Below are 25210 nucleotides of genomic sequence, written 5' to 3'. Positions count from 1 at the left end.
TTTGTAATGCAAAATTGATTATTGACTTAGGACGCACCATAAAGGCAAAACAATATTTGTAAACAAAACCAGGGATGGATAATGTCGTCAACACAGCTCCATAAAAGTGTTTTGAGACTAACAATTTCTGCAAAAACAGGTGTCATATGAACACATTCACGGTTTTTGAATGATCTGTAATGCCATCTGAACATTAAGTACTTTGACCTTTGCTTAACTCATGATCACTAACGGATGTTGAAGTTGAAATGCGTGAATTGCTTCGGAACGTAAAGAAGGAATACGTGAGCCCTCCAGACATGCTGTAGAATAAAAGCAACAAGTTTTAGTTCAGGAGACTATATATTACCCGTTTACTTAATACAGCAAAATTAAAATGAGATACCAAATGCGTCATTGGACTAATTATTCTTCCTAGAAGGCTACAGAATAGTAACCCGTGTTTAGAGGCTTAGTGCACCAATTCAGTTATTAGCCAGTGAACTTAATGTTTATAGTACCAGCTTCCAGTACTGGTTTCTATCTACATTAAAAAGGCTGGTCTACTTTAAACCATTATTGACCTTTGGCAGACTAGTAGTCTGAATTTAGAGTGGATGTGAGGTTAATACTTATTAGAAGATTAAAATACATTCATGTTATAAATCCATGACAAAACTCATAAAACAGTTTGCTGCAGATATAACTTACCAAATATTTAATCCAATGAAGTTCAAAAATGAGAATACATAGTCTCCCCCCACAAACATGCCGATGTAAGCCACACCCACGTTCTAGAAAAACACAAAATGGAAAATTATGTGACAAATTGACAAATTATGTTATATTTAAGTATTAAAATGATTTGTGTGTAATGGCTCTTGTTTTTATGGAAATACACAGAAATGTGTAGTTACTGGACTTTTCCTGGTCCTATACTTACATATTCAAAGGTTTGAACAGCTAATATCCTCAAGTTTCAGGTGCCTGAGCAAGATCAAGAGTCACGTGTGCAGTGAACCATATTTGTATTAGTCAGCTTCAACCTACCCTTCCCTGGCAACACTCAGTCATTCGTGCACTGCCCCCTGGGAAGTCTTGGACAAAGCTGGCAAGGGTATAGGCTGGATACCAGCTTGTCCAGCATATAGAACTCACAGTGAACTTTTGGAGGAGTACTTTTATCAGATGTGTACCCCAGGAGCCCCTTAGATTTTAACATTTTGGGACATACCTTTATGGCTCCAACTACTGTAGTTGTGAGGGCCGAGTTGTAATGGCTGCAAAGCACGATGGAATACATCAGAACAAACCTGGAGGGGGCAACAGAACACTGTTACTACACACATGACCGCTTACCCTTTGATATGGTTTTTATTCTGGGAAAGGTTTCATTCAATTATGGATTACGTTTTTGCTGCTGTTTAAAGAAGTGCTCAGGATAAAATATTTATCTTGTCCAATGCATCATCTGTGTTGTTAATTGAGTAAGTTGCAATGGTTAATTATGGAAGAAACAGGCTTTTCAACAAATCTGGACAGAAGGATCTTCAGCAACTCAGATCAGCAGACAATATGTTTCCAGCAAAATGAGGATGCATCTTATTGCTTATTACTCCAGTAGTGGAGAAAATCTGTCTGCATTTCCCCATCATAATTAATGTAAAGGTGAATCACCATGCTTCTTACCCCAAAATACAAGACAACAGGAAGTGACAAACGAAGGTGTATTTCATCCAGTGATCAAAAGCAATGGCCTACAATTAATGATATATAAATTATTACTGATATGTAAAACAAAACAGATATTTGCTTCCCTTTCCATTATACATAAGTTTTACCTTTTGCAGGTCTCCGGTATACAAGCTTGCTAGGATGGTAGGTATTATTATAAAGCATGCATTGTAGAACAGCACCCCATATTTTCCAAGACCCTTTGAATGAAATGAATAGATATTATTGTGTCTGCACTCACTCTTCACAAGATGCAACAAAGTCTAGCTAGATGGTGAAATACTTGTTATGATCAATCTGACTCACAAAGTAAAATTAACAAATTAGTGTCTCAAAATGGAAAGGTTAAACCACTCTGATGAAAAAATATGCCCTTCTCAAATACATTAGGTAGTACACTTTTTTGTTTTGTTTATTTTACAAATAGTTCAGGACAGCAAAAACTGGGTAATGTGAAAGAGGCTGCCAGTTACTTTATACTGTTCTAGAAATCCCCTAGACAGTTTGTTCTTGGAAAGTACCTAGAATTAATGGGAGAGCAGTCTGCATTGCATGCATTAGGAATCAGAAAGACCTCAGACGTTTAAATCCTAATAGCAGCTTTAGATAAAATTAGACCCTTGAAAATATGATACAACAATACTTAACTCTTGTACAGTGGGGGCCTTAGAGACCAAAATAAGAAACTAGGGAAAATACACTAATCAAGGATGAGCTTCGCTTTCGGTCTAAAAGGAAGAGTAACAAGGTCCTGCCTGTTTTAATGAAAGTGAGCTATTCGTTTGAAAATAACAGGGCAAGGAATGAGTGTAAGTGACATTCAATAGAGTACCAGCATGTGAGCTCTACCTCAGAGGAGTCAAGTTTCTTTTTGGTGTACACTCCACTGGCAGCTGTGAACAGGTCATTGAGAAAAATGAAGATGTATCCTTCAAAATCAAAAGCAAGATCCGAGCTGACGAATTAAGAAATATAGTCATGTTACTATGTTTAGAGAAAACATACAATGTGTAAAATCATAACCATTCACATAATTCATTAGTGTCTGAAAAACATTCTTTCAAGACAAGACGGCAAAATGAAAATTAAACAAAAGTTAAACAAATAGGATTTGATAAAATCACATGTATATTAGGTGTGGGGGAGTGACTGATTTCAGAATACTAAAGTGACTGAAGCTGAAATTACACATTTGAGCAATGATGTAAAGTATTTCTAAAATAATTGTAGAAGATACAATTATACCAGTCTCTTAAGCATTGTTGTTGGAAAAATAAATACATCATGTGGCTTTACCAAGCTGCTATCAAAGCTCCAAGGATCATCCCAGTCACACAAAGCACAACAGAATGTGGGAATGACTTTCTGAAAACAATAAAGGAATTAATAAGTTAATATGGAACAGACTCAGGAAAAAAGAAAAAAATTGCCAAACAATAAAGCTGCCTTAATTGCTACTATTGAAAGATTGAAGGACTTAAACATTTTGAAAGAAAGTGCATCATTTATGACATTAATAGGCATTTTGTATAGCCAGTATTCAGACTTTCCTCATATGACCCAGTTTGGTTTAGATTAGCTAATGAACCTTACGCTTTTGACAGCGAAGAGGAGGAGACAGACATGCGGAGATGTAAAAAGGTGTAAGGTTATTTGTATGTCCATGCATTTATCATTCAGGTGATTTTTTTATTATGCTGTAAGATGCATAACCTCTGGTAGAAGGCCAAGGATGAAGACAGCATCTAATAATCAGATCTGGGAAATTGTGTCAATGTGGTGATGAAGTCGCCAGCTTTGGGGTATGAACATTAGACCCAGGCTGACCTTGTTCATACCAATTCCTTTTCACTGAAGCAGGATCATAACAGTGAGCACGTTACATTGAAGTGTATCCCTGCTGGTTGTTCAAAGATTCACACAAGGCGTGTGTGCACTTCTGAGCTGAAGAGAATTTTAGGAGCCCCTGATCAGAGCAGGACAATATAGTTTATTATTGTCCCAGTCCTGAGTGCTCGTTTGTGGTTTTCAATCATATACTAGACTAAGGACACCGTATACATTGTTAGCCTTCAAGCATTCAGTACAATTAAGTATTACATAGCATCACAGCCCAGTGACCAATACCACAATACTAACACATCATGAATGAAGCAGGAATAAAGACAGTGCTCAGAACCTATTGATATTCTGTTGAATTGATCATGTTAGACTGATGTGAAGGTGGGAGCATGTTTTCAACTGAGTTTTCAGATTCTGTCTTGCAACTGAGCAGTGCACTGAAGTGCTTGAGGTGAACATGAAATTTGAGTTGTGCATTTTATATAGGTATGGAAATTAATACAAAGAAAGCAGGGCATGGTATTAAGATTACATGTTACCCCATGGTTCAAATAACACTATCATGCCTGATAAGCAATAGTAACAAATACTGAACGTTTTCATGAGAAATCTTCAGTTTAACATTTGTTTCTTTCCAGCTGTACATTTACTATCTCCACATATGATTGTTTGAACATATGGCGAAACAATAATGAAAATTCAAAAAGTATATTACCTTAACAGTCTTGATTCAAGGATCATTGTCATTAGAATTGTAAATTTCCTCAGAACAGTGAACATTGGTAAACTGTGGAATAAAGAAAAAGGGAATCAAGAGCTGGTTGTACACAATATGCAGTCAGGCAACTTGTGAGGAAACACTTTAACAGGTGTGTTCATATTTGTTCAAAAGGTGGAACTTGTTTATGGAAATTAAACTAAAATTGAATTAAGAACTTTATAAATTAGTCAGTTTACAGACACTTTTATCCAAAGTGATTTTTTGGCTGTATTTTAAAGAGACATACAAAAAAAATTAAATAAACAACAACAACCTAGGATTCACATTTGTTTGTTTAATTAATCTCTTTGACAAAGCAGAAAGCATGTCTGTATCAGATTAAAATGATACCCATTTAATTCATTTCTGACTGCAAAGTTACAGAAACTAATGTGGCATTGCAAACAGTGACTGTTTGTCTGACATGTTTTATTATTTATTTCTTAGCAGATGCCCTTATACAGGGAGATCCAGGACATGTTTGGGTGCTGTGTTGTGTATTAAATGTATTATATTTTAAGTCATGTACGGCAGTACACCATGTCCTTATAAGGGAGGGAAAACATAAAATAAACTTGTCTTTGGTTTGTTTGTTTTCTGAGGGGCTTTATGTAATTTATTACCATAACCCCATGTGGGCCCAATGTAGTTTTTTCCACCTCTGATTGGAGAAGCTCATTATTTGCATTTGTATTTCTTTTGTACTTGATGTGTATACATTTATAGACATATCTTGTTATATTTTAATTTAATTAAAAACATTATACTTTTTTGTGTTAACTTTATATATGTATTTTTTTAATGTATTTTTGCATTGTTCCCCTATAAATGATAATGGTTTGATCTAAGGGATCGGCCCTGCACAAGGAGTATATAGGTAGGGTTAATGTGCTCAGATTGAGAGAGCTGTACTAGCAATACTGAGCACTCAACTTTGAGCCTGCTTTAGGTATTTATTTACGGTGGTGGTGTTTTCTTCTATTTTGGTAAGTAGTCTTGAATGCTTTATTGAAGGAACAGTCCTGCTTGTTTCTAAGTTTTTAGTATTTGTTTTTTTTTAAATTTTGGCAGCAATATCAATAAATGCATCTTTTTATTTATTTTTAAATAGAAACTTTGCTGCCTTGTCAAACTGTTCCCACCTTTGTAATGACTGACATAAAGCCTACCACAAGCTATAAAGTGAATAGAATGTTTTGTAACCTTATAGTAGATAATCTATTGCATTCATGATTGCCATATCAACACGTGTTGGTAGAGACAAAGATTATGTTTGTCTGATTAGAACATACTATACCTTAATTTCTTTGTGCTTGCCAGTCCTGTCACATGATTCCCAACATAAAGAAGTGGTAGTGGAAAAATCTGTCAAATAGAACAGCTCACTTTGAACAATGCATACATATTGTGATTAACCACATCTTGAGAATTGATGGATTATTATTATTTTTGTTGGGGGGGGGGGACGGGACCAGTCCATACAACACAGCAATGAAATGTCACCAAGTCTGGAGTGTCTCAGTGATTCAAGGAGAGCAGTGCTGAAAATTATTTTATTCTTAGGAGAAATGCAATTGCAAATCAGATAAGGGACTATATATATTTACTACAAACTAGAGAGCTGTCATAGAAACTCCGCTACAGGAGGAAAAGCAAACCGTACTACTACTCTGCACATCGAAGGCCAGGGGCGGATCGACACTGTGAAGAACTAACATTGGTATTTATCTGTTGTCCCAGTAGCTGATGGATGTATAACTAGCAATTTTTCATTTTAAACTAATTATTTTTAAACATGTCAGACTTACCTTATAAGGTATATTTCTGTCAAAATCTGGAAAACTAATAGTTTGAGTCAGTTTTGCAGTGTAGAGTACAAGTATTGTTGTCGCCATCTGGAACAGAGTTGTGCAAACACAATTAAATGTCTTACAGGTGTATCACTAGTAATTCATACATTTGCTATTTAACCTTAAATTATATTTGTCAGGATTTTAAGGATTGCTATTTTAAATGCATTGAAAAATTACAATAACTTTCAGTAAGTCCTATGTGAAAGTTTTATGTTAATAATTACTGTATAAATGTACTGTGATTTATATATTAAAATACATGGTATAAATTCACTTACCTGACAAATCCCTAGGAAGAGATAAGAAGGGAACCTAGGGAGAAAACACAGGACTGTCATCGTTGTTGTTTATTATCATGATGCTGTATTCTATCTAAATAACATGCATTTCAACAATTAAATATGTTAAAGTTGATTTACATATAGGAGACCCTGGAGTTCATATGTGGATGTACACATGCCCTCAATAACATCAGCAAAACAGTCCAACGCAAATCAATGTCTAAATCAATCGTCAGGTAAACAGGACTGGAAATGAAACCCGGAAGTTGTCTGAATCTAGTCCAAGCAAGCAGCTCACCTGTAGTTTGTAAGGATGTTTTTGTTCACTAGAATAATGAGAAAAGAGCTGGCGGCATAAAACATCGCTGAGAGAACTTTAACTAATCTAGAATGCACTTGTTCTGAATCAGGTAACGAAACTGAAGTGGAAACCTGCATTTTCATGCTCCGCTTCTCAGTCACGGTTTAAAGAAGAGCGCACGATGCCACGCCCGGCAGCCGGCACGGAGCGCCTCCTGTCCGAGGTACAACTTTCGATTTCGTAAGACTCGTGGTCGTGTTCTTGTTGCGCAGATTTCCGCAGTCCTGCGCAGAACTGCGGAATCCCATGATCCCATTGGTGGAGCAGCGTAGATCCGCGCACAACTGCGTAATTGTGAGCTATATGAACACGACCTATATGATTAAACTGCAATTTACTTGCTGCTTAAACTTAAAGGGACAGTTCCACTGTTCTTATCCCACGAGGCAACCTATATTTTAACACATTTGTAATACTACTATTTAGCTAAAAGGAAAGTAATTTATGCATGAATGTGTATTTATTTAAGGAGGTTACATACTTATTCCATGCTGAGCCATGCACAGTCAAGCTCTTAAACTTCTAAATTCAAAAGCACCTTGGGTATCACATTTGTCAAAAGCAGATACAAATGAATGTACTATGTATGATATTCAGCACGAGAACAGAAACTTTATAACTATGATGTCCATGGTTCAGACCGATTTTATTTATGCAATATGAATATAAAGGCTTTTTTTTTCTTAAATTCGCCACTAGATGTCAATATACAACTTGTGATGCCAAGTCTGGATTAATTATTTCACATTGCATCTTCCACTATACCTATGGATGTAATAACTTGGAACTGTGGTGTGTTTGGATCAGATGCACACATTTTGACTACTATAACTCACCCACTCTCAAGTGCACGTGTGTGTGCATGTGTGTGTAATCTAATCATTGATGTATAATTTCTATCCATCCTTCCAGCCTTCATCAGTCCTTTACAGGATGAGATCATTACCCATAGCTCTGCACTAGTCAGACACGCACTACAGGGCAGTTGTGAACAGTCAAACTAAGCAGCATGTCTTTAGAGTACTCCAGGGCAGCTCCACACTGCTGTTCCGGCTCCGGCTGCTTTTAACCAGCTCTAGCTCTGGAGCCACAAAAACCAGTGCAAACTAGGATGGGATCGTTATTTATAACGTTTCCTTTTTTTTTATTTTTTTTTTATTTATTTTTTTACTTATTTTATGTAAATAACTGTTTAAAAAAATATACATGAATAACAAGCATCTGTTTAACCATTCAAACATGAAAGTAGAAAATTGTAAAGATGTCTGTGGCAATTAGGGTTGCCAGACGGCCAGTATTTTACTGGACTGTCCAGTATGTTTACACTACAAGGCCAACAGTATGTGGACACCCCTTCTAAATAGTGGATCTAGCTATTTCAGTCATACCCATTGCTGACAGATGTATACAGTGGCTCTAAAAATAATTCACCCCCCTTGGACTTTTCCACATATTGTGTTACAAGATGAAATCAGAATGGATTTAATCGGGAGTTTTTTCCACTAATCAACACTGAAAATGTCCATAATGTCTTGGCGAATTGTCTAAATTACAAAGCCTAAATCGAAAATGATTGAATGCATAAGTATTCACCCCCTTCAGTCAATATTTGGCCAAACTGCCTCTGGAAGCAACGTCAGCACAAGAACTGTTCGTTGGGAGCTTCATGAAATTGGTTTCCATGGCCAGGCAGCCACACAAGACTAAAATCACCATGCACAATGCCAAGCGTTGACTAGAGTGGTGTAAAGATCGCCACCATTGAACTCTGGAGCAGTGGAAACAATCTCTGGAGTGATGAATCACGCTTCACCATCTGGCAGTCCGATGGATGGATCTGGGTTTGGCGGATGCCAGGAGAACGCTACCTGCCCAAATGGATAGTACTAACTGTAAACTTTGGAGGAGGTCTAGAGCTGTTCATGGTTCGGACCTTTTAGTTCCACTGAAGGGAAATATTTATGCTACAGCATGAAATTACATTCGAGATGATTTTGAGCATGATCCAACTTTTGGGCAGCAGTTTGGGGAAGGCCCTTTCCTGTTTCCTTTGCAATACCCACATGCACAGACTGAGGTCCATACAGAAAGAGTTTGTTGAGATCGGGTGGAAGAACTCGACTGGCCTGCACAGAGCCCAGACCTCAACTCCATCGAACACCTTTGGGATTAATTGGAACACCAACTGTGAGCCAGGCCTAATCGCCCAACATCATGCCTGACCTCAGTAATGCTCTTGTGGCTGAATGGAAGCAAGTCTCTGCATGCTGTTATTGCATCAAAGGGGGGACCAAATCCATTTTAATGTCCATGATTTTGGAATGAGATGTTTGATGAGCAGATGTCCACATACTTTTGGCCATATAGTGTATGTACTTTGACCCCGTCCAGTATTTTTGGCAGATGTCCGGTTATTTTAAATACTGTAATCTATTGGAAAGGTCATTAAATGTTATCCGTGAACAATTTGCACTCGACCTCCACCCGTCATCGTCAAATCACCAGCACCCCCCTCTCAGTTGTCATTAATTTAGGCAGATGAAGAATCTGGTCTGGAGATAGTTAAAATGGACTTTCCTTCTTTAGGAAGTAGTTCACGCGAGATCTGCCCTGAGATTATCTAATCACTTCTTGAACGGAGTGAGAAAGTGAAGCTGTCATATAATTACAATTAAATGATAAAGAATGTATTATGTACTAATAGCTGGAGTGAGAACTGATGAGCTCTGATGAGGCCAAGTCCAGCTCCGCTCTGGCTCCAGCCCTGCCAGCTCCACCTCCGGTTCTGGCCTCCGGAGCCAGAGCATGCCCAACACTACCAGGGAGAATGGGCAAACTCCACTCCACACCTAATGTTGGAGTCAACCCTGGGTCCAAGAAGTTCAGAGACGGTAGTGCCAATCACTGTGCCACTATATTAACATTATATTTTATAATTTTCATCTACATATAATAATGATCTTTTCACTTGCAAGTACAGCTTAATGTAAGATTGTACAACATAACTTCTGTGGGCAACAGATGGCGCTAAAATCATGCCACTGAGAACTAAAATGCGATTTGTCTTGTACTAAATATTCACTAAGATTAAAATAGAATAAACAACAACCTTTCACTGATCAACAATCAAGAAAAAACTGTTCAAATTTTACTTTACTCCATAATAAAGCTCCAATAGAAAATACAGACATGCACATTTAACAACTTAGTATTGAAAACTTGGTTATTTTCTTAAATTCCTTTTTTATGGGTTTCACGGTCAGGTTTTCCACAATGTGTCCCTGACTAAAAGGGTGTATGATAAACGGAGATTCAGCTCACACTGCAATTTGTAGTGCCCTTTGACAGATTTCGTAAATGCATGAAACTACCTATTTCTGAAACCTCTAGTGGTGCAATGCAGCTAATGGGACACTATTTAAGCAACAGCAGGGGAGCAGGTTGCTGTTAGAAGATCTTGGACTTTGTGCTGTGTACATGGGTTTGGACTCTGATCCTGTGCTCATGTTTTCACACAAAATAGGACTCTACGTTGGAAAGATATTCTAGAAAAAGGTATTGAGCAGGCTCTGATTGGACAGCTTGTCTGCCACTTTAAATGGTTAGTCAGGGCTTTTTCTCTCTCTCTGCAGGCTTTGCAGAGGCACTCAGATGTAAAAAGCCAGCATTGAAGATCTAAAGTGCAAGAGCTTATTAAACTGCCATGGATTTTCTGGAGCTGTTTTTCATTTCAATAGGAACTCTATTTGTTCTTGTTTATACAGTCAAATTAACTGGCTTTCTGAAGACTCTTTTCCCCAAGACTTGGTACCCCCTGCCTCACTCATTTTTTACCTCACTTGGGGAGTGGGCTGGTAAGTTATTTTAATTGAAGATTTTGAAAAATGTACAGATTGGTGTTTTGTGTTGAAAAATATAAGTATAGAATTATTGTAAGGTATATATGTGATGTTCACGGTTTCTTGCCTGTGGGGAAAGAAATAAAACTAACAAGAAAAGGGGTGTGTTAATGATAAGAACTGTGTTTCCCTACCCACACCTCCTAAGTATTCTGGGGGTGAGCTTGTTGGTTTCATTATTGAGAAAGCAGATTTGAACAGATTTTGAAAACTATGGTGTCTTTCATTTATCAAGATATGATAATTATAACAAAGATGATGATGATGACTATTATTTTTATTATCCGTATGCATGACTGAAAGTATGTTTATTACTGAATTAATAGGAGGCATTGCACCAGAAACATCTATTGTCAGAAGGCTAGCTATCAGTGTAAATTACATCATTTGGCTGCTCTTTTAATTACCAGAAGGTCTTATTAATGTAATAACTGCATAATGTGAAGCAGTAAAACACTATGGAAATTGGTCTATTACTGTCCAAAAATATATAAAAACAGCTCTAAAAGCTATCAAGGAGTCTAAAATTGATAAACAAACAAACAAACAAAAAACAGCTTCCACTAATGTTGTTAATACTATTGCTGCTACTATGCCTAGATTTGCATTAATGTAAAACAGTAAAACCTGTATTTATACAGAATACAGCTGTTCTTGACTGTTTTAATATTTGGCATGGTATTGTTGGCTGCTGAGCAACCACAGCAGGACAGGAGCAAGATCTATGTATTGACTGCATTTAAGGTGCAAATGTTGCTTGGCAACCACAGTCAAATCAGGGCATTAACATATTTGAATCAAGAAAATAAGTCACAAACTGCTACACATTTTTAAACAATATGTCAAGATGTTCTTTACAAAACTGTTTACAAGTTATTTCCTAACATAATCGGAACATTTTACCCTAAGGTATGTATGACAAAAGTTGTTCTTTCAGCTTTGTACAAAAGACATGTTTTTACAGAGATTTTGCCTCATATTTTAGTCAGCATTACAATCTGTCAAAATGTCTTAACATCACTAAAGGAGCAAAAGCCTTTACAATCAGTGGAACTGACTGATTGTCTGACTGTTAAAAGTAAACCAATGACTTGATATAAATCAAAATCCTCTTTAACCCTTAAGTTAGATAAAATCCCTAACTCCTATTAATGTATATAAAAATATATATATATTGATCAGTACCTTCCACACCACATCTATATAAATGTGTTTAAACAGGAAATAATTTGCCATTTTAAAACTGGACCATTTAATTCATTAAATACATTGAAAGAATAGAGGTGTCAGTGGCCCACTTAAGAACAATATACATGAGCCAAACAGGCACATAGTGATACAATTAGATGTGTAGTGGTCATATGGAAACCTGGGTCTCCAACAATTCAATGAGGTTTTTTTTTTTTTTGTCCTTCTGTAAGCTATTTCCCAAAGAAATGAATGATTTTGGCTTGCCAACATTTCACAAACGTTTTACAGTATCTTTATGCATGAGACCTTATTTGTTAACAATAAGTTATCACAATGTAGCTAAAATGATCATGTGAAATTGAGACTTCCCAGAATAAAATTGGATGAATGTGTTAGTCAGAAAATGGTTAGTCAGAGATTAGCAATTCAAAATGATATTAAGTGTGACTGAAATGAATTGTATGCCTGTTCAATTTGACTGATAGTAACTGGATTATGACAACAAAATAAGTGATTGAATCAAGAGGTTGTTTCCATTGATGTACATCCTGTGTTGGCCATGCCATTTCCATTAGATAAAAATAAGCGGAGTATAGCTTTATATGAAGTAAAGTGGTCTTGACTATTATTTTATCAAGTGTATTTTAAATTCTTTTTTTTTTTAAACCCTTTTTACATGTTGGTTGTGCCTATAGCTTCAAAACAATATTATGGATTTTCCAAGCACTGAAGAACAAGGGCATAGAGGGAATCTGTTGTTTACACACGTGTCCTGTGAAATGATGGAACTGGATGTTCTTTCCCCTCTATAGATAGAGAGATTTCCAGATATTTGGAGGAGGGCAGGGGGGGCGGGTGTTAACTAAATGATAAAATCTGCTTTTAATTCCATTTCATAAACAATATTTGTACCGTTATTTGTAGTGAGTGAACATCTTAACTCCTGCGCAGTACTCTGTGAAATGTTGATTCATTTGGCATCTGTTTTCACTTTTTTTTCAGTCTCAAAACTATTTGAAATTCAGGGAAAATCAAGAGAATTTCAGGAAAAGAAGCACACAAACAAACAAATGAAAAACAAGGAACTACGAAAACCTTAAAGTGCACATGGGGGCCTAATCTGAACATTCTGTGATGTATTTTTAGCAGTCAACTGCCCACTACTGCAACATTTTTCCTAATAATCTCCCACAACATATGTATGCCTTTTGCAAAAATGGTTTAAACATGTTAAACATTTATATGATCAATATACATTGTTGAAAAATGAATCGTGCATGCTTAGAATAATATTGTCTGTACTATATCTCCTCGGAGAGCACAAGCAGACGTATTCCAGACTTTCACATAACCTCTTCTAGTTTATACTATAGGCAGTATCAAACCCTTTTTATAATCTGTTTTTCCATTTACATACTGCTTCCTTTTGGAGCTGAAACATTACATTATTATTTGATGTTTCCATTATACTTTTTCCTCCTTGCCAAACTACAACTTCCCATTACATCACCTCCTTGAATATGTCTGGCTTACTTTGTCATCTGAGGTACAAATGGAGGCAGCAGTAACTGTGCGGTTTCAGAAATGATTACCCTTGGACTTTCAAATCATCTGTGTTTCTCTTCACTCCATTATGTTAGGCAATGACTTTCCTTGACATTTCTTTCCCAGAACACCCTTTCATTTTCAGGGGGGTAATTACAGATACATGTTTGTTATATTTGATCTCTTCATTTGAGATACGAGTGAGTGGTATTGGCAGGTGTGATGGGTTCCTCATCAGATATTACAGTCCAGAGGCAAAAATTCCAAAATAACAAATAGATGTATTAAAAAAAACAAAGGTATAAAGAGCAGACATTCAGTATTGGGGGAGCCATCTGGATAACACTCCCAATTCACATATACGTTCTCACATTAACTTAATTTATTGGCCAACACAGCATCCTGTATGACTCAGGCTCTGCTCTATTCATCCTGCCAGGCTATAACACACTGATTCATTGCAAAATGCTGGTTGATGAGACAAAAATCTGATAAACTTGTTCATCTGTTTTTATCAGAATGCACTCCACTATGAGCCTACTGCCAGCACATGTGTATACCAGGTATGTAGGAAAAGCCGCTGTAGAACCCGTCTTGGAAATAAGTGGAGAAGTCGTCGAGATAAAGCAAATAGAACTTTAATCAAGCCGGCTTGGAAGCCCCACGTCAGGAAAAAACTCCTTCAGTGAGAACTTAATGTTTACAAACATGAGTGAAGCTTTATAGGAAAATGATGTAGAATCTTGTGGCCGTTCATCCAATCAAAGGCTTCAAAAGATGCAAGCTCTGGAAAGTTTGTAGGCTGCCCTTCCCAAGGGAGGAGGTCATCATAGAGGTAGATGTCTGGTCCTGTTACAGCATACAAGCAGTACGATCTTTTGGTTTTCTTAACAACGAGGTAACATCTTTGGCTTTGAGAGGAGAAACGGGAAATTCACACAGCCCATGGGCGATACATTCAGACCAATTCCCTTATCATAGATTAAATAGAAGTGGAAGCAGAGAGAATAATTTCAATAGGATGTATCTTTAACAACCACCTTGTTGGTTTTGCTAGGCTAGATAAAGCTAATTTGCTGAGTCTGTATACAAACAATTTCTAATGCTAACATCAATATAAAACATATACAGAGTCTTCAGCCGCCTCAAAAAATGCCAGCTTCTTTCTGGAGGCCGGGTTTCACCAGACAGTGACCCACTAGAACCTGTTGCATAGTGGTAACTCAGTTATAGGAAATCTTGTGCTCTGTTACACGATTTAACATATAGGCTAATCCAGAAACACCCAACTTCTCTTGGATGTCTTTGGAATTCATCCATGAAATCCTCTTCCTCATGTTTCTGCTGTGCCCCAGAACTGTACAATATTAAGAATAGTCATATTGTATATTAAATATACAGTGGCTCTCAAAAGTATTCACGCCCCTTGGACTTTTCCACATTTCATTGTGTTACAACATGAAATCAGAATGGATATAATCAGGAGTTTTTGCCACTGATCAACACAGAAAATGTCCATAATGTTATAAAATTGCAAATTGTTCTAAATTACAAATGTATTGATAAAATAATTGAATGCATATGTAATCACCCCCTTCAGTCAATATTTGGTAGATTCATATTTCGCAGCAATTACAGCCATGAGTCTATGTGGATAAGTCTCTACCAGCTTTGCACATCTGCACACAGCAATCTTTGCCCATTCTTTGCAAAATTGCTCAAGTTCCACCCATTTTCAACTATTTCCACATATTCTCAATTTGATTGAGGTCCAGGCTTTGACACACTGCAGTGTGTTTTTGGCTGTATGTTTGGGGTCATTGTCCTGCTGGAAAATGAATCTTCTCCCAAGTCCCAGGTCTCTTGCAGACTTCAACAGTTTTTCTTCCAGGTTTTCTCTGTACTTTGCTGCATCCATTTTGCCCTCTAACTTTACAAAGTTTCCAAGCCCTGACACAGAGAAGCATCCCCATAGCATGATGCTGCCACCGCCATGCTTCACGGTAAGGATGGTGTTCTCAAGATGATGTATGGTGTTAGGTTTGCCCCAAACATAGCGCTTAGCGTTGAGGCCAAAAGGCTCTATTTTGGTCTCATCAGACCATAGAATCCTCCACTTGGTCTCAGAGTCTCCCACATGCCTTCTGGCAAACTAGCTGAGATTTGATGTGAGTTTTTTTCAACAATGGCTTTCGTTTTGCCACTCTCCCATAAAGGCCACTTTTGTGAAGCACCCAGGCTATTGCTGCAGTATGCACAGTGTCTCCCAGCTCAGCTGTGGAAGACTAACTCATTTAGAGTTGCCATAGGCCTCTTGGTGGCCTCCCTGACAGTGCCCTTTTTTTTTTGAGGATAGCCTGATCTAGGCAGATCACAGCCATATTCTCTCCATTTCTTAATAATGGACTTTACTGTGCTCCGGGAGATATTCAATGCCTTGGAAATGTTCTTATATCCTACCTGACTGGTACTTTTGAAGAACCTTATTCCAGATTTGCTTTGAATGTTCCTTCATCTTCATGATTCTGTATTCTTGCACTTTGTATTGTGCTTATTTTGTAAGTTGCCCTGGATAAGGGTGTCTGCCAAGAAATAAAAATAATAATAATAATGATGATGTAGTTTTTGTTAGGAACTGTACTGACTAACTGTGGGACCTCCCAGACACCGATGTATTTAACCTGAAATCATGCGACATACCTTAATTGCATAGAGGTGGACTCCCTTCAACTAATTGTGACTTCTAACGACAATTGGTTTCACCACTGCTCAATCAGTGTTAATTGCAGTGTCATAGCAAAGGGAGTAATTACTTATGCATTCAATTATTTTCTGTTTTGTATTTGTAATTATTTCATTACAACATATTATATTAGAACAACTTGCAGATTATATTTTTCACTTTGACATTATGGAAATTTTTGGGGGGTGAATACTTTTGAGAGTATTCTGTATACTGTATATTGTGAAGACATGCTGGGTGTTGCAGTGAGGGACTGCCTTGAATTGCCCTGCACCTCCCCAGACACCTGGAGTGGAAAATTACCCGGGGGAACACCTGACCACCGTTCCCTCCGTGACGGGCACCCCCTCGATTAAAACGGGAAGTGCTAGGCTTCCTGGGGTGCAGAGACAGGGAGGAGAGCCAGACCAAGTTTGAGATGGAGGGTAATGGATTGTATTAATGGACATTGACTGCAGATTTGGAATACGGAATTAATTGTTTGTTAGTGTTTTGTCTCTTGTATCTTCATATTCTATATTTAGAGAGGGACCCATATGTGTCCATTTAAGCTCAAGAGGAGCTAGGATTTATTTTGTTTTCAGCACCCATGCAATGTATAGAAACAAAAGCCCTTATTTCCCCACATCCCTGCCACAGCTGGATGCTGTGTCCAGCTCTACACAGTGTCACAAATATATAATTAAATTATATAAAATTGAGGTTACTAAGTAGGCTTGTAAAACCACTATCTAATCTAAACCTAATCTGTCTGAGTTCTATTTATAAATTGTTTTATGACACTCTCCCTTTCATTCCATAGTTATCACTGGGGGATCGGATGGGATTGGGAAGGCATATGCATTTGAGGTAACTAAGTAGGCTTGTAAAATTCATGAACTGTTCTGAAATTCTGCCACATACAAATACATCTGCAAAAATTGTGTGTATCCATTAAATTACATAATACAACATGATCCAAGAACTGAATGTTGTTTATACATTTTCAGAATAATCAATTTCACAGATGAATACACCATTCTTAAATTAGACTGGTTTGGTCCTGTGCTAGCATGTGCTGAAAGCTAATTGTGGAATTGTGAGAATTCCAACTGTCTGCCTTGGCTGTGGCTATAGGTTGTTTCTTCCACTGTTTTCTACAACTATGTGCTATTACATTTTAATATGCAAATTCAACACTTGAACACATGCATAGCCAAAACATTCAGTCGATTCTCTGAATGGTTTCTAATCACAAATCTAGATCTCAACCAGTTTAAGGATTATAATATTAACCTCTTAAACTCTAAAAATGGGAATTTCCTCCTATAAGGACTGGCCCAATTTCAAAAACCCATAACTCTGAAAATATTTGCATCACATACATATGGCTGGTATAATTTAAAGAATCACTTTTTATATATGTTCAGATTAGTCAAAGATTGTTAGCAATGTAAAAAAGAGCAAAGCTTAGTAATCCTGAACTGAAGAAAATCCTATTTTTCTGCAGTGGTCCAGTTCATAAAACGGCCTGCTCCACACAGCTGAGCCATCCATTGGCATCACTTACAAAACCTGATGGACATCAGCACAGTATAGACATATCGTATTACGATTAATGACCTTTTTAATGTTATGCCACTGGATGTGTGAAGAGCACACAGCACATAATTCTCAAAGATATTTAAATAGTCTGTGAGTACCGAGGGCACCTAAAGCAAAAATAAAATACCTTTAACCAGAACAATTAAGAAACTTACTGCAGAAGAAAGTATAATATGTAATATGTAATATTGTGTAGCACAGCAAATGTAACCAAATCTCTGGTCCTTTGGTAAAGTATCAGTCAGGGACTGTATTCGTTGTGTTGTTCAGTTAAAAAAGGTTTGATCTCACCCCCATCATTAAAAATGCATACAACCAAAAATGATCAAGATTACTTGAAGTCTCCTGTCATAATAGGAAAAGGGAATGTTTTTCTATTTCTTTTCTATTGAGATGGCAATAGAAGCAGCCGACTCTCAGAATACGCTGAGTGCCTGTGAGAAAAACTTCAGTTCTAAAGGAGTTTAGCTTCAGAAATTCACCCATGCTTGAAATCCACACTCAACCTGGAAAGGCTAGATCTTGGGTTTCAGGTCTAGATGTTCATTTGATTGTTGTGAGTAGATTTTATATTATATTATATTATATTATAATATGATCTCTCCTAAGATGTATTTCAGAGGCAGCAGGTAGAGGGTCAAAGTCCAGTGCAATGTCCTCCTCTATTACAGATAAGATAAGTGACAGATAAGAACGCTCCCTTGGTGAAAAACTGGGGAAAAGTACAATTTTAAACTTCTGCAAAGCTCTTGAACACTGTTTCTATTGTTTTAGATCAACATTAGAGGAAAATATTCTGAATGGCACATGGGATTTTCACTGATAAAACAATGCCATAATATTAAGATGTAATTCAAGTGCTGTGTAATGATCCTTACCAGACATTACTGTTTATACTTGTGACATGCCTAACATGTAATTTATTCCAATACTGCTACAGCTGGCTAAACATGGGATGAATATTGTGATCATCAGCAGGACTCTTGAAAAACTGAAGAAGGTTGCCAAAGAAATAGGTAAGAATTAAAGTTTTGATTGCACCTCAGTGCCAGTTTTAAAGGGCTCCCTAATCACATGATGCACCACTTTCAGGGAGTTATACAATAGAGGAAAACTGAGGTATACTATGAAATCTACTGTAGTTCATATCAAAACACTTTGGTGTATTTTATCAAATCATTGTAAATCATTCAAACTCATGCTGTAGAATGCAATAATTTGGCAAAGCAATGAAAAAAACTGTTAATAAGTTAATGGTATTTGTTTATTTTATAATTTCTTTAGGTGGTATTGATTATTGTTTTGATAGAGATCCTACCATAAACATTACACCAATATTTAATTCATAGTTGTTCTTACATTTGTTTTGTTAATCTTTTCTAGAAGAGACCACGGGACAGCAAGTGAAAGTAATTGCCGCAGACTTCACTAAAGACGACATCTACAAACGCATAGAAGAAAATATTCAGGGGCTAAATGTTGGCATTTTAGGTATGCTGAATTTTATTCAAAAATATTTTGTTATACATAATACTGCTGACTTTAATATTATTCTCTAAAATGTCACTTTATTAAATGTCTTCATTGATACTTTTAGTGTGGTAACGTCAACCTGAGGTAAATGGAAATAAAGAAGAAAAATCAACTAAGGAAAGTCCCAAAGCAATTTGTGAATGACAGGAAACCAGTAGTTTCTGTTGTATTCTGTGGATACAAGCCTATGTACATATGAGCAGCTAATCTGTAATGCATATGTATGTGTGTGTAAAACTACAAAGCCATGTACTGTTTTTCACACTGAAAACCCAGAATACCAACTGCCCATCTATGACATCAATCAATCAATTTTTAATTGTATTGCATCCTTCGCAGGGGTATCCACAGTGTGCTTTACAGAGAGATATAACCATACTACAACAAACATACAATAAAATACAACTAGACCTTTAACAGTTTAAATTAATTTAAATAAGGTAAACCAACATTAAATAAACCATTTGGCACAGAGGAGAGAAACAAAAACTCCTCCTATGGATGGCATATAGAAGAAAATAAATCTCTGATGTAGACAGAACAGTTTGACACCCTGAACCTGCAGGGGCCTGACAAGCCACAGGGGTGCTGGACTATGGAGAGCTGGGCTATCCCCATCCAGTTGTCATCCTCCCTCTCCCGGAGAAGACTGAAAGCAGCACAGGCAGGATTGGAAACCAGCTGACTCCTGCCTGCTGTAATACCATTGCTTGCACTCCAGGCGGAGACTTTAACCACTCTGCCACTTGGGAGCTGCCACTGCGTCCCCTGTCCCCCATCCCTACCACTCCTTCCAGCAGCCCTTTCTTACAGCAATCAGAGATTAATGGTCTTGTGCATTTTCACATTACAGGAAAAGGCCCCTTGTTGAGTTACTGAATGTGTAATCATATCAATTTCTTGTTATTGTTTCTTAGTTAACAATGTAGGAATACTGAGTAGTACTCTACCGTGCCGTTTTCTTGATACTGAAAACATTGACACGGTAAGGGGCAATTAATATATTCTCTTTTTAGTTATGATTGTAGGGCAGGTAGAAAGCTATGTGTATGTGTATGTGTATGTGTATGTGTATGTGTATGTGTATATATATATATATATTTTTTTTTTAACTTAAAATATTCAATTAAATATCAATTATTCAATTAGTATTATACATAATCCATTAAGCAATACATTATATATGGTTAGATAATGTATGTATTTTAGTGCTCTGGAAGTCAGGAGAGTGACCCTAAAAGTCTTGGAAAGTAGTAAAGATTTTAAAAATTCAAAAAATAAACATATTTAACTGATCATATTCTTGTATATTTTAATAACACAAAGGTTGAACTCGGACGAAAATAAAAATAAATTACAGTGATTATAAAAGTGAAGCTTATTTCCATTTGTCATTTTAGAGTATAACAAATGTTATCAACTGCAATATGAAGTCTCCAGTTAAGGTAAGAAGTGTAAAGTAACAATTTAATAATTATTAACCTAGTGACAAGGAATGTACTTATACCAAGGAACAATTTATTTTTCAAATTAAAATTAAATGAATTCGCAAAGAGTTGGTAGTGTCTTTTAAATAAAATTCCAGTTGTGTGGAGTTAATTTAACTTGCAGCTGTGCTTATGCACATGCTGAATTAGTGGGAAATAAACCATGTTGTAAATGCAATGCAATGCACTCTTTGCTTTTAAAAGTCAACTAGTTTGAAAAGTAGTTTTTATATAATTGCAATTTCATGGCTATAATCATAGCTTCATAACTATTTGTATTATAGAATGTGTGGCCTAACAGATGATTACTGAAAAGATCATATGGTGGCTAGTCAAATAATTACCTATGATTTGTATGGAAATTGTAATTTTGGATTTTGTTTACTTTATATACATATGTTTGAGCTGTACTCACCCTGAAATCCCAAACCTGCCATTACTTTTGTGAAGATTATTACATATGTCAGGAACCCCTACCATCTCCATCTGTAATTTAGCAGCATGAACATTCAACATTTACTGTGCACTTGGCTAGTACTGAAGGGGAGCTTTCTGTTGTACTTACAGAGGGAAAATTGGGTGGGTGCAAGAGAAACTCTGATGTTGAATCACATTTTATAGCAGCTTCTTACCAGTTCTTAGGATTACAAAGTTAATTTATTAAACATTGCTTCCGATTAAATATACTTTAAACTCCCTAAAACAGATGTGCAAAATGATCTTGCCAGGAATGGAAAAGAGGTATGTTTATGTATTATCTTTCTCGAGCCTATGGGATACTCTTATGTGTAATGTTGCCCATGAACAAAATGGGATAAACGCAGAGATATGTAACCCTTAATACAATTCATAATTGAAGTACAATGTAAGAATGGTTGCTAGTAGAACAGAAAAGTCCTGCCATAAGCTGGCATCAGTTTAAAAACATTTTTTAAATGTTTGACTGCCCAGCAAAGCCTCATTCCCCATTTGAGCTTTTATATCATCTCATATTTAAAGTAAATCATTTGGGAAGAGATTATATGTCTGAATGTGCAGTGTTTGTGGTTTTTTGTTTAAACAGTTACATCACTTTGACATTATTCTATGCCTATTAAGTCTGAATCATTCAAAAGATGGCACAGATTTAGTTTTGGTTTGTATTTTCAGGCAAAAGGGACTAATACTTAACCTTTCATCTGGCCTGGCATATACACCTTGTCCATTATTCACTATTTATTCAGCATCAAAGGTAAGCGTCGCATTATTTCATATTGAATGCAATGTTTATATTCTACTTTTACTATCAGTTTATTTGGGTCTTCTATCTTGGTCCCATCTGTATTTAGATCTAATAAACAAATGTAATCACCTGAATTAACCCAGCCTCAGTCTTTAAGGAGGGCCAGGGACTCATAAAGGTCTTATTAATTTCAAAAGTCTCTATCATTACTATTATTGAAACATAAATCATTACACATTATTAGGCACTTTACACATGTGAGTATATGTTTTAGAAACATGGTTACTTATTAAAAGTGTTTGTGAAAAAAAAAAAGTTTTATTTTGATGTCTAATTGTTTTTGTTTTCTTTTAAATGACAAGGGTTTTGTTGAAAGATTTTCAAGAGGGCTTCAAGCGGAATATAAATCAAAAGGAATTATCATTCAGGTAACATTGACTGTATTAATAACCTTAGGTAAAGCAACAGTTTAGCTAATTAATTATTTCATTTGATAGATGTGTTGATATCAAGGTATCAAAGAGAGTTCTGCTGGAGTTTTCTTCAATATTATGGTGCAGCTACAATCAGTGTATCTTATTGTCAGAGGCCACATCCTACTGTATTCATATTTTTGGTGAATTTATTTTCAGTGTCTTACTCCCTTTGGCGTTTCCACTCCCATGACTAACTACCAGAAGCCTAATTTTGTTACCAAAACAGCAGGGGAATTTGTGAAAGTGTCTTTGGAGAATATTATGGTTGGAGACCAAACCTATGGATGTATTCCACATGCAATCCTGGTAAATAAAGAACTCCCTTATTTAATGTTCAATTTCTTGTGTAAAGCAAAAGTTCAGGCAGTATAATAAAATTAAATAAAAAATCCAAGTAAAAGGTGTTTTAAATTAACATCCTGAAAGTTTTATGTGACACTGACTTCCCCATTTATTTGTGTATTGTCCTCATTATGAAAAATAGGTTTTGACAGAATGCTTACGGTTTTATAAATATATATTAATAATAATAATAATAATAATAATAATAATAATAATAATAATAATAATAATAATATTATTATTATTATTATTATTGCTTTTCCAAGAAAAATAAAAACATGTAGGCCATTTGTAGGTGTTAAGTTTAAAAATCAAGAGCTGATGTAATTTACCATAAATAATTGGCCAAAATACACTTGGTGAGAAAATACCATATATATTTTATAATATTTTTTTTCCACACAGGGATGGATAATTTGGAAAATTCCACTAAAAATACTACACAGTGAAGTACTGCAAAGGAAATTCCTGGAATATGTAAATCAAAGGATGAAAACTTTCAAGTAACGTGCATATTTAATTATGAGCTGGAAAATTGTTATGCTGTTATCTGATATGACCGATTTGTGAGTAGCTTTAATACTATTAATGGGAAGAGTCTTGAATTCAATTAATTACATTTGAGTTTCTCAACATTTCTCATTTGAATCAGTTGCAATTTAATAAATGTATGAGGTAAACAATACATTAAAATTAGTTTAGTAGCAAAACAATAAAACTAATAAGTAGCCTATACCTTATACTTTAAGTATACCCCTCCCCCCCTGCAAAATTATATTTATAGTCAATTGAAACAACAAACACCTACAATCTGAAAAACCCTGAACATACATACATAAATAGCTAATTTAACTTGACAGACATGACCAGTCCTATTGACTCTACTCAATGCCATATGATAGCTGGTAGAATGCTGTGTACACATTCCTTTAGAGTTATGCTGCCTTGAGTAGACTTGACATTTCTCCAGTTAAATACCAGGCAGCAGAATCTCAAAATGTCTAAAGTGGTTGGCATGCTTGTAGAAAGGTCACTACAAACTATGTGAATTAATTCTGTGTAATATAATTAATATAATATACCAGTGTTTTGGTCAATTTATGGCAAGAGGTTATTTGTATTCCTAATCCCCTTTTAACAAACAATGTCTCCTTTGGCATGATGAAGGACACTAGACAATCCAATAGCCTTAACCATAGACCTCTACAGGCCAACCCCTGCTATAGAGAGCCATAAGTCTGCTGCTTTTATAGAGAACACTAACTACCTGCCTACCTGCAGTGAATGAAGATTTTTACCAGCTCAATTAATGTGTCAATTGATTACTTAAGGGCTACAATATTACAGAACCCAGAAAGTCCCACAGATCTCCAAGGCCAACCTGTGCTGTAGGATCCTAGGCAATACTACAGGATTCATTTCGCGAGGGCATCTATTGCAGATCACAGACTTTTACAGAGGATGTCCTCACAAAAAAGTGCTTGCTTCTGGACTGGGTGAATTAATTGATATAATTAAGGACTAGACTGTGTTCAAGAAATGATTTCGATTGAAAGAACCAGTATGTGACTGTCCCTATGCTACTGTTCAACAAACTCCAGTAATGCAATCAAGAAGGAGATTGCTCTTCAGAAATGCCTGATATAATTGTTTTTACTGAATTGTCTTTTTCTATTAGGTGAGATTATAAAAGGACCAGAACGTATGTGTACATTATCTTCCAGAATACATATTTCACTATTGACAGTCTTGCATGAAAAGGCAGAGGCTTCACTGTACAATACATAGCTAACAATACTCAATAACAAACAGACATTTTGCCACTGAGAATATATGTACTTAAAGTTTATGGGTCAGAAAGTTCATGAACCTTCCATTCATCAAAGAACTTAATGTCTTTCTCAGACCTGTATTGTTCTAATAAAACTGAAAGCAAGCCAACTTGTTGTTCTCCGTGTTAAAGTTAATAAACAGCCAAAGATAACAATGAAAGCTTTGTAATCATTATTCTGTATATTTTAAAACACCATCCACATCCATAAGATGATAATAGTCTTTTTTTCTTACAAAATTGTAGGTTATTTTTCCTCTGTTTTTACTTATTAAAACTCACTTTGAGCTTTCACAGTTTAACTCTCATGGACTGTTCCATGGGAGTTCTGGGAACATAATCTCCACATGGGCACGACACCAAAATCTTGCTTTATCACTCCTGGACAGGCACATGAAGCAAATATTGTTAGTAACTATCTTTACGGGGAGAATGCAAAAACAGATTATCTTCGTGCTCTGCACAACAAAATAAGAGGGTTGGAACACAGGGTACGTCAAGGAAACGAAGCCGTGCTATTAAAACAGAAAACATCTCAAAGAGCCAT

General features: G+C 36.2%; 2 protein-coding genes across 9 annotated transcripts; one reads left to right on the top strand and one right to left on the bottom strand.

Annotated features, from left to right (window-relative positions):
• slc35d2 (solute carrier family 35 member D2) lies at nucleotides 1–6979 on the bottom strand. Of its 5 annotated transcripts, none has more exons than XM_066711225.1 (12): nucleotides 6748–6976; nucleotides 6447–6480; nucleotides 6124–6210; nucleotides 5613–5680; nucleotides 4271–4342; nucleotides 3010–3078; nucleotides 2563–2668; nucleotides 1821–1913; nucleotides 1669–1736; nucleotides 1214–1292; nucleotides 691–773; nucleotides 1–302 (listed from the first exon to the last, which is right to left on the bottom strand). In XM_066711225.1, exons 1-12 carry the CDS (start codon nucleotides 6891–6893, stop codon nucleotides 194–196), a joined length of 1014 nt encoding a protein of 337 aa, XP_066567322.1. In that variant the 5' UTR covers nucleotides 6894–6976; the 3' UTR covers nucleotides 1–193. The 5 variants fall into 5 exon arrangements, with proteins under 5 accessions (XP_066567322.1, XP_066567327.1, XP_066567323.1 ...); XM_066711230.1 differs by having other exon boundaries at nucleotides 6882–6971; XM_066711226.1 differs by lacking the exon at nucleotides 3010–3078 and having other exon boundaries at nucleotides 6748–6979.
• Nucleotides 6980–10258: 3279 nt separating this feature from the next.
• Nucleotides 10259–24824, top strand: hsd17b3 (hydroxysteroid (17-beta) dehydrogenase 3). Of its 4 annotated transcripts, XM_066711223.1 has the most exons (13): nucleotides 10259–10411; nucleotides 10575–10664; nucleotides 13964–14008; nucleotides 16991–17037; nucleotides 18713–18788; nucleotides 19156–19263; nucleotides 20223–20290; nucleotides 20706–20750; nucleotides 21499–21533; nucleotides 21942–22023; nucleotides 22377–22442; nucleotides 22647–22796; nucleotides 23238–24824. In XM_066711223.1, the coding sequence occupies exons 3-13, from the start codon at nucleotides 13996–13998 to the stop codon at nucleotides 23337–23339; spliced, it is 792 nt and encodes a 263-aa protein (XP_066567320.1). In that variant the 5' UTR covers nucleotides 10259–10411; nucleotides 10575–10664; nucleotides 13964–13995; the 3' UTR covers nucleotides 23340–24824. The 4 variants fall into 4 exon arrangements, with proteins under 4 accessions (XP_066567320.1, XP_066567318.1, XP_066567321.1 ...); XM_066711221.1 differs by lacking the exon at nucleotides 13964–14008 and having other exon boundaries at nucleotides 10260–10664; XM_066711224.1 differs by lacking the exons at nucleotides 10259–10411; nucleotides 13964–14008; nucleotides 16991–17037 and having other exon boundaries at nucleotides 10529–10664.
• Nucleotides 24825–25210: the final 386 nt, after the last annotated feature.

This window comes from Amia ocellicauda, chromosome 8 (genome assembly GCF_036373705.1).
Source record: "Amia ocellicauda isolate fAmiCal2 chromosome 8, fAmiCal2.hap1, whole genome shotgun sequence".
NCBI lineage: Eukaryota > Metazoa > Chordata > Actinopteri > Amiiformes > Amiidae > Amia > Amia ocellicauda.
This window is presented reverse-complemented; position numbering and strand designations above follow the sequence as displayed.

Excerpts from the sequence above, each read along its gene's own strand:
- hsd17b3 (XM_066711221.1), top strand. The coding sequence starts at position 10,514 with ATGGATTTTCTGGAGCTGTTTTTCATTTCAATAGGAACTCTATTTGTT. Across the intron at positions 19,264-20,222 it reads GCTAAATGTTGGCATTTTAG|TTAACAATGTAGGAATACTG; the intron begins GTATGCTGAATT and ends ATTGTTTCTTAG. Across the intron at positions 21,534-21,941 it reads TTGCCAGGAATGGAAAAGAG|GCAAAAGGGACTAATACTTA; the intron begins GTATGTTTATGT and ends TTGTATTTTCAG.
- slc35d2 (XM_066711225.1), bottom strand. The coding sequence starts at position 6,893 with ATGAAAATGCAGGTTTCCACTTCAGTTTCGTTACCTGATTCAGAACAA. Across the intron at positions 6,481-6,747 it reads AACATCCTTACAAACTACAG|GTTCCCTTCTTATCTCTTCC; the intron begins GTGAGCTGCTTG and ends TTTTCTCCCTAG. Across the intron at positions 774-1,213 it reads CAGTAGTTGGAGCCATAAAG|AACGTGGGTGTGGCTTACAT; the intron begins GTATGTCCCAAA and ends GTGTTTTTCTAG.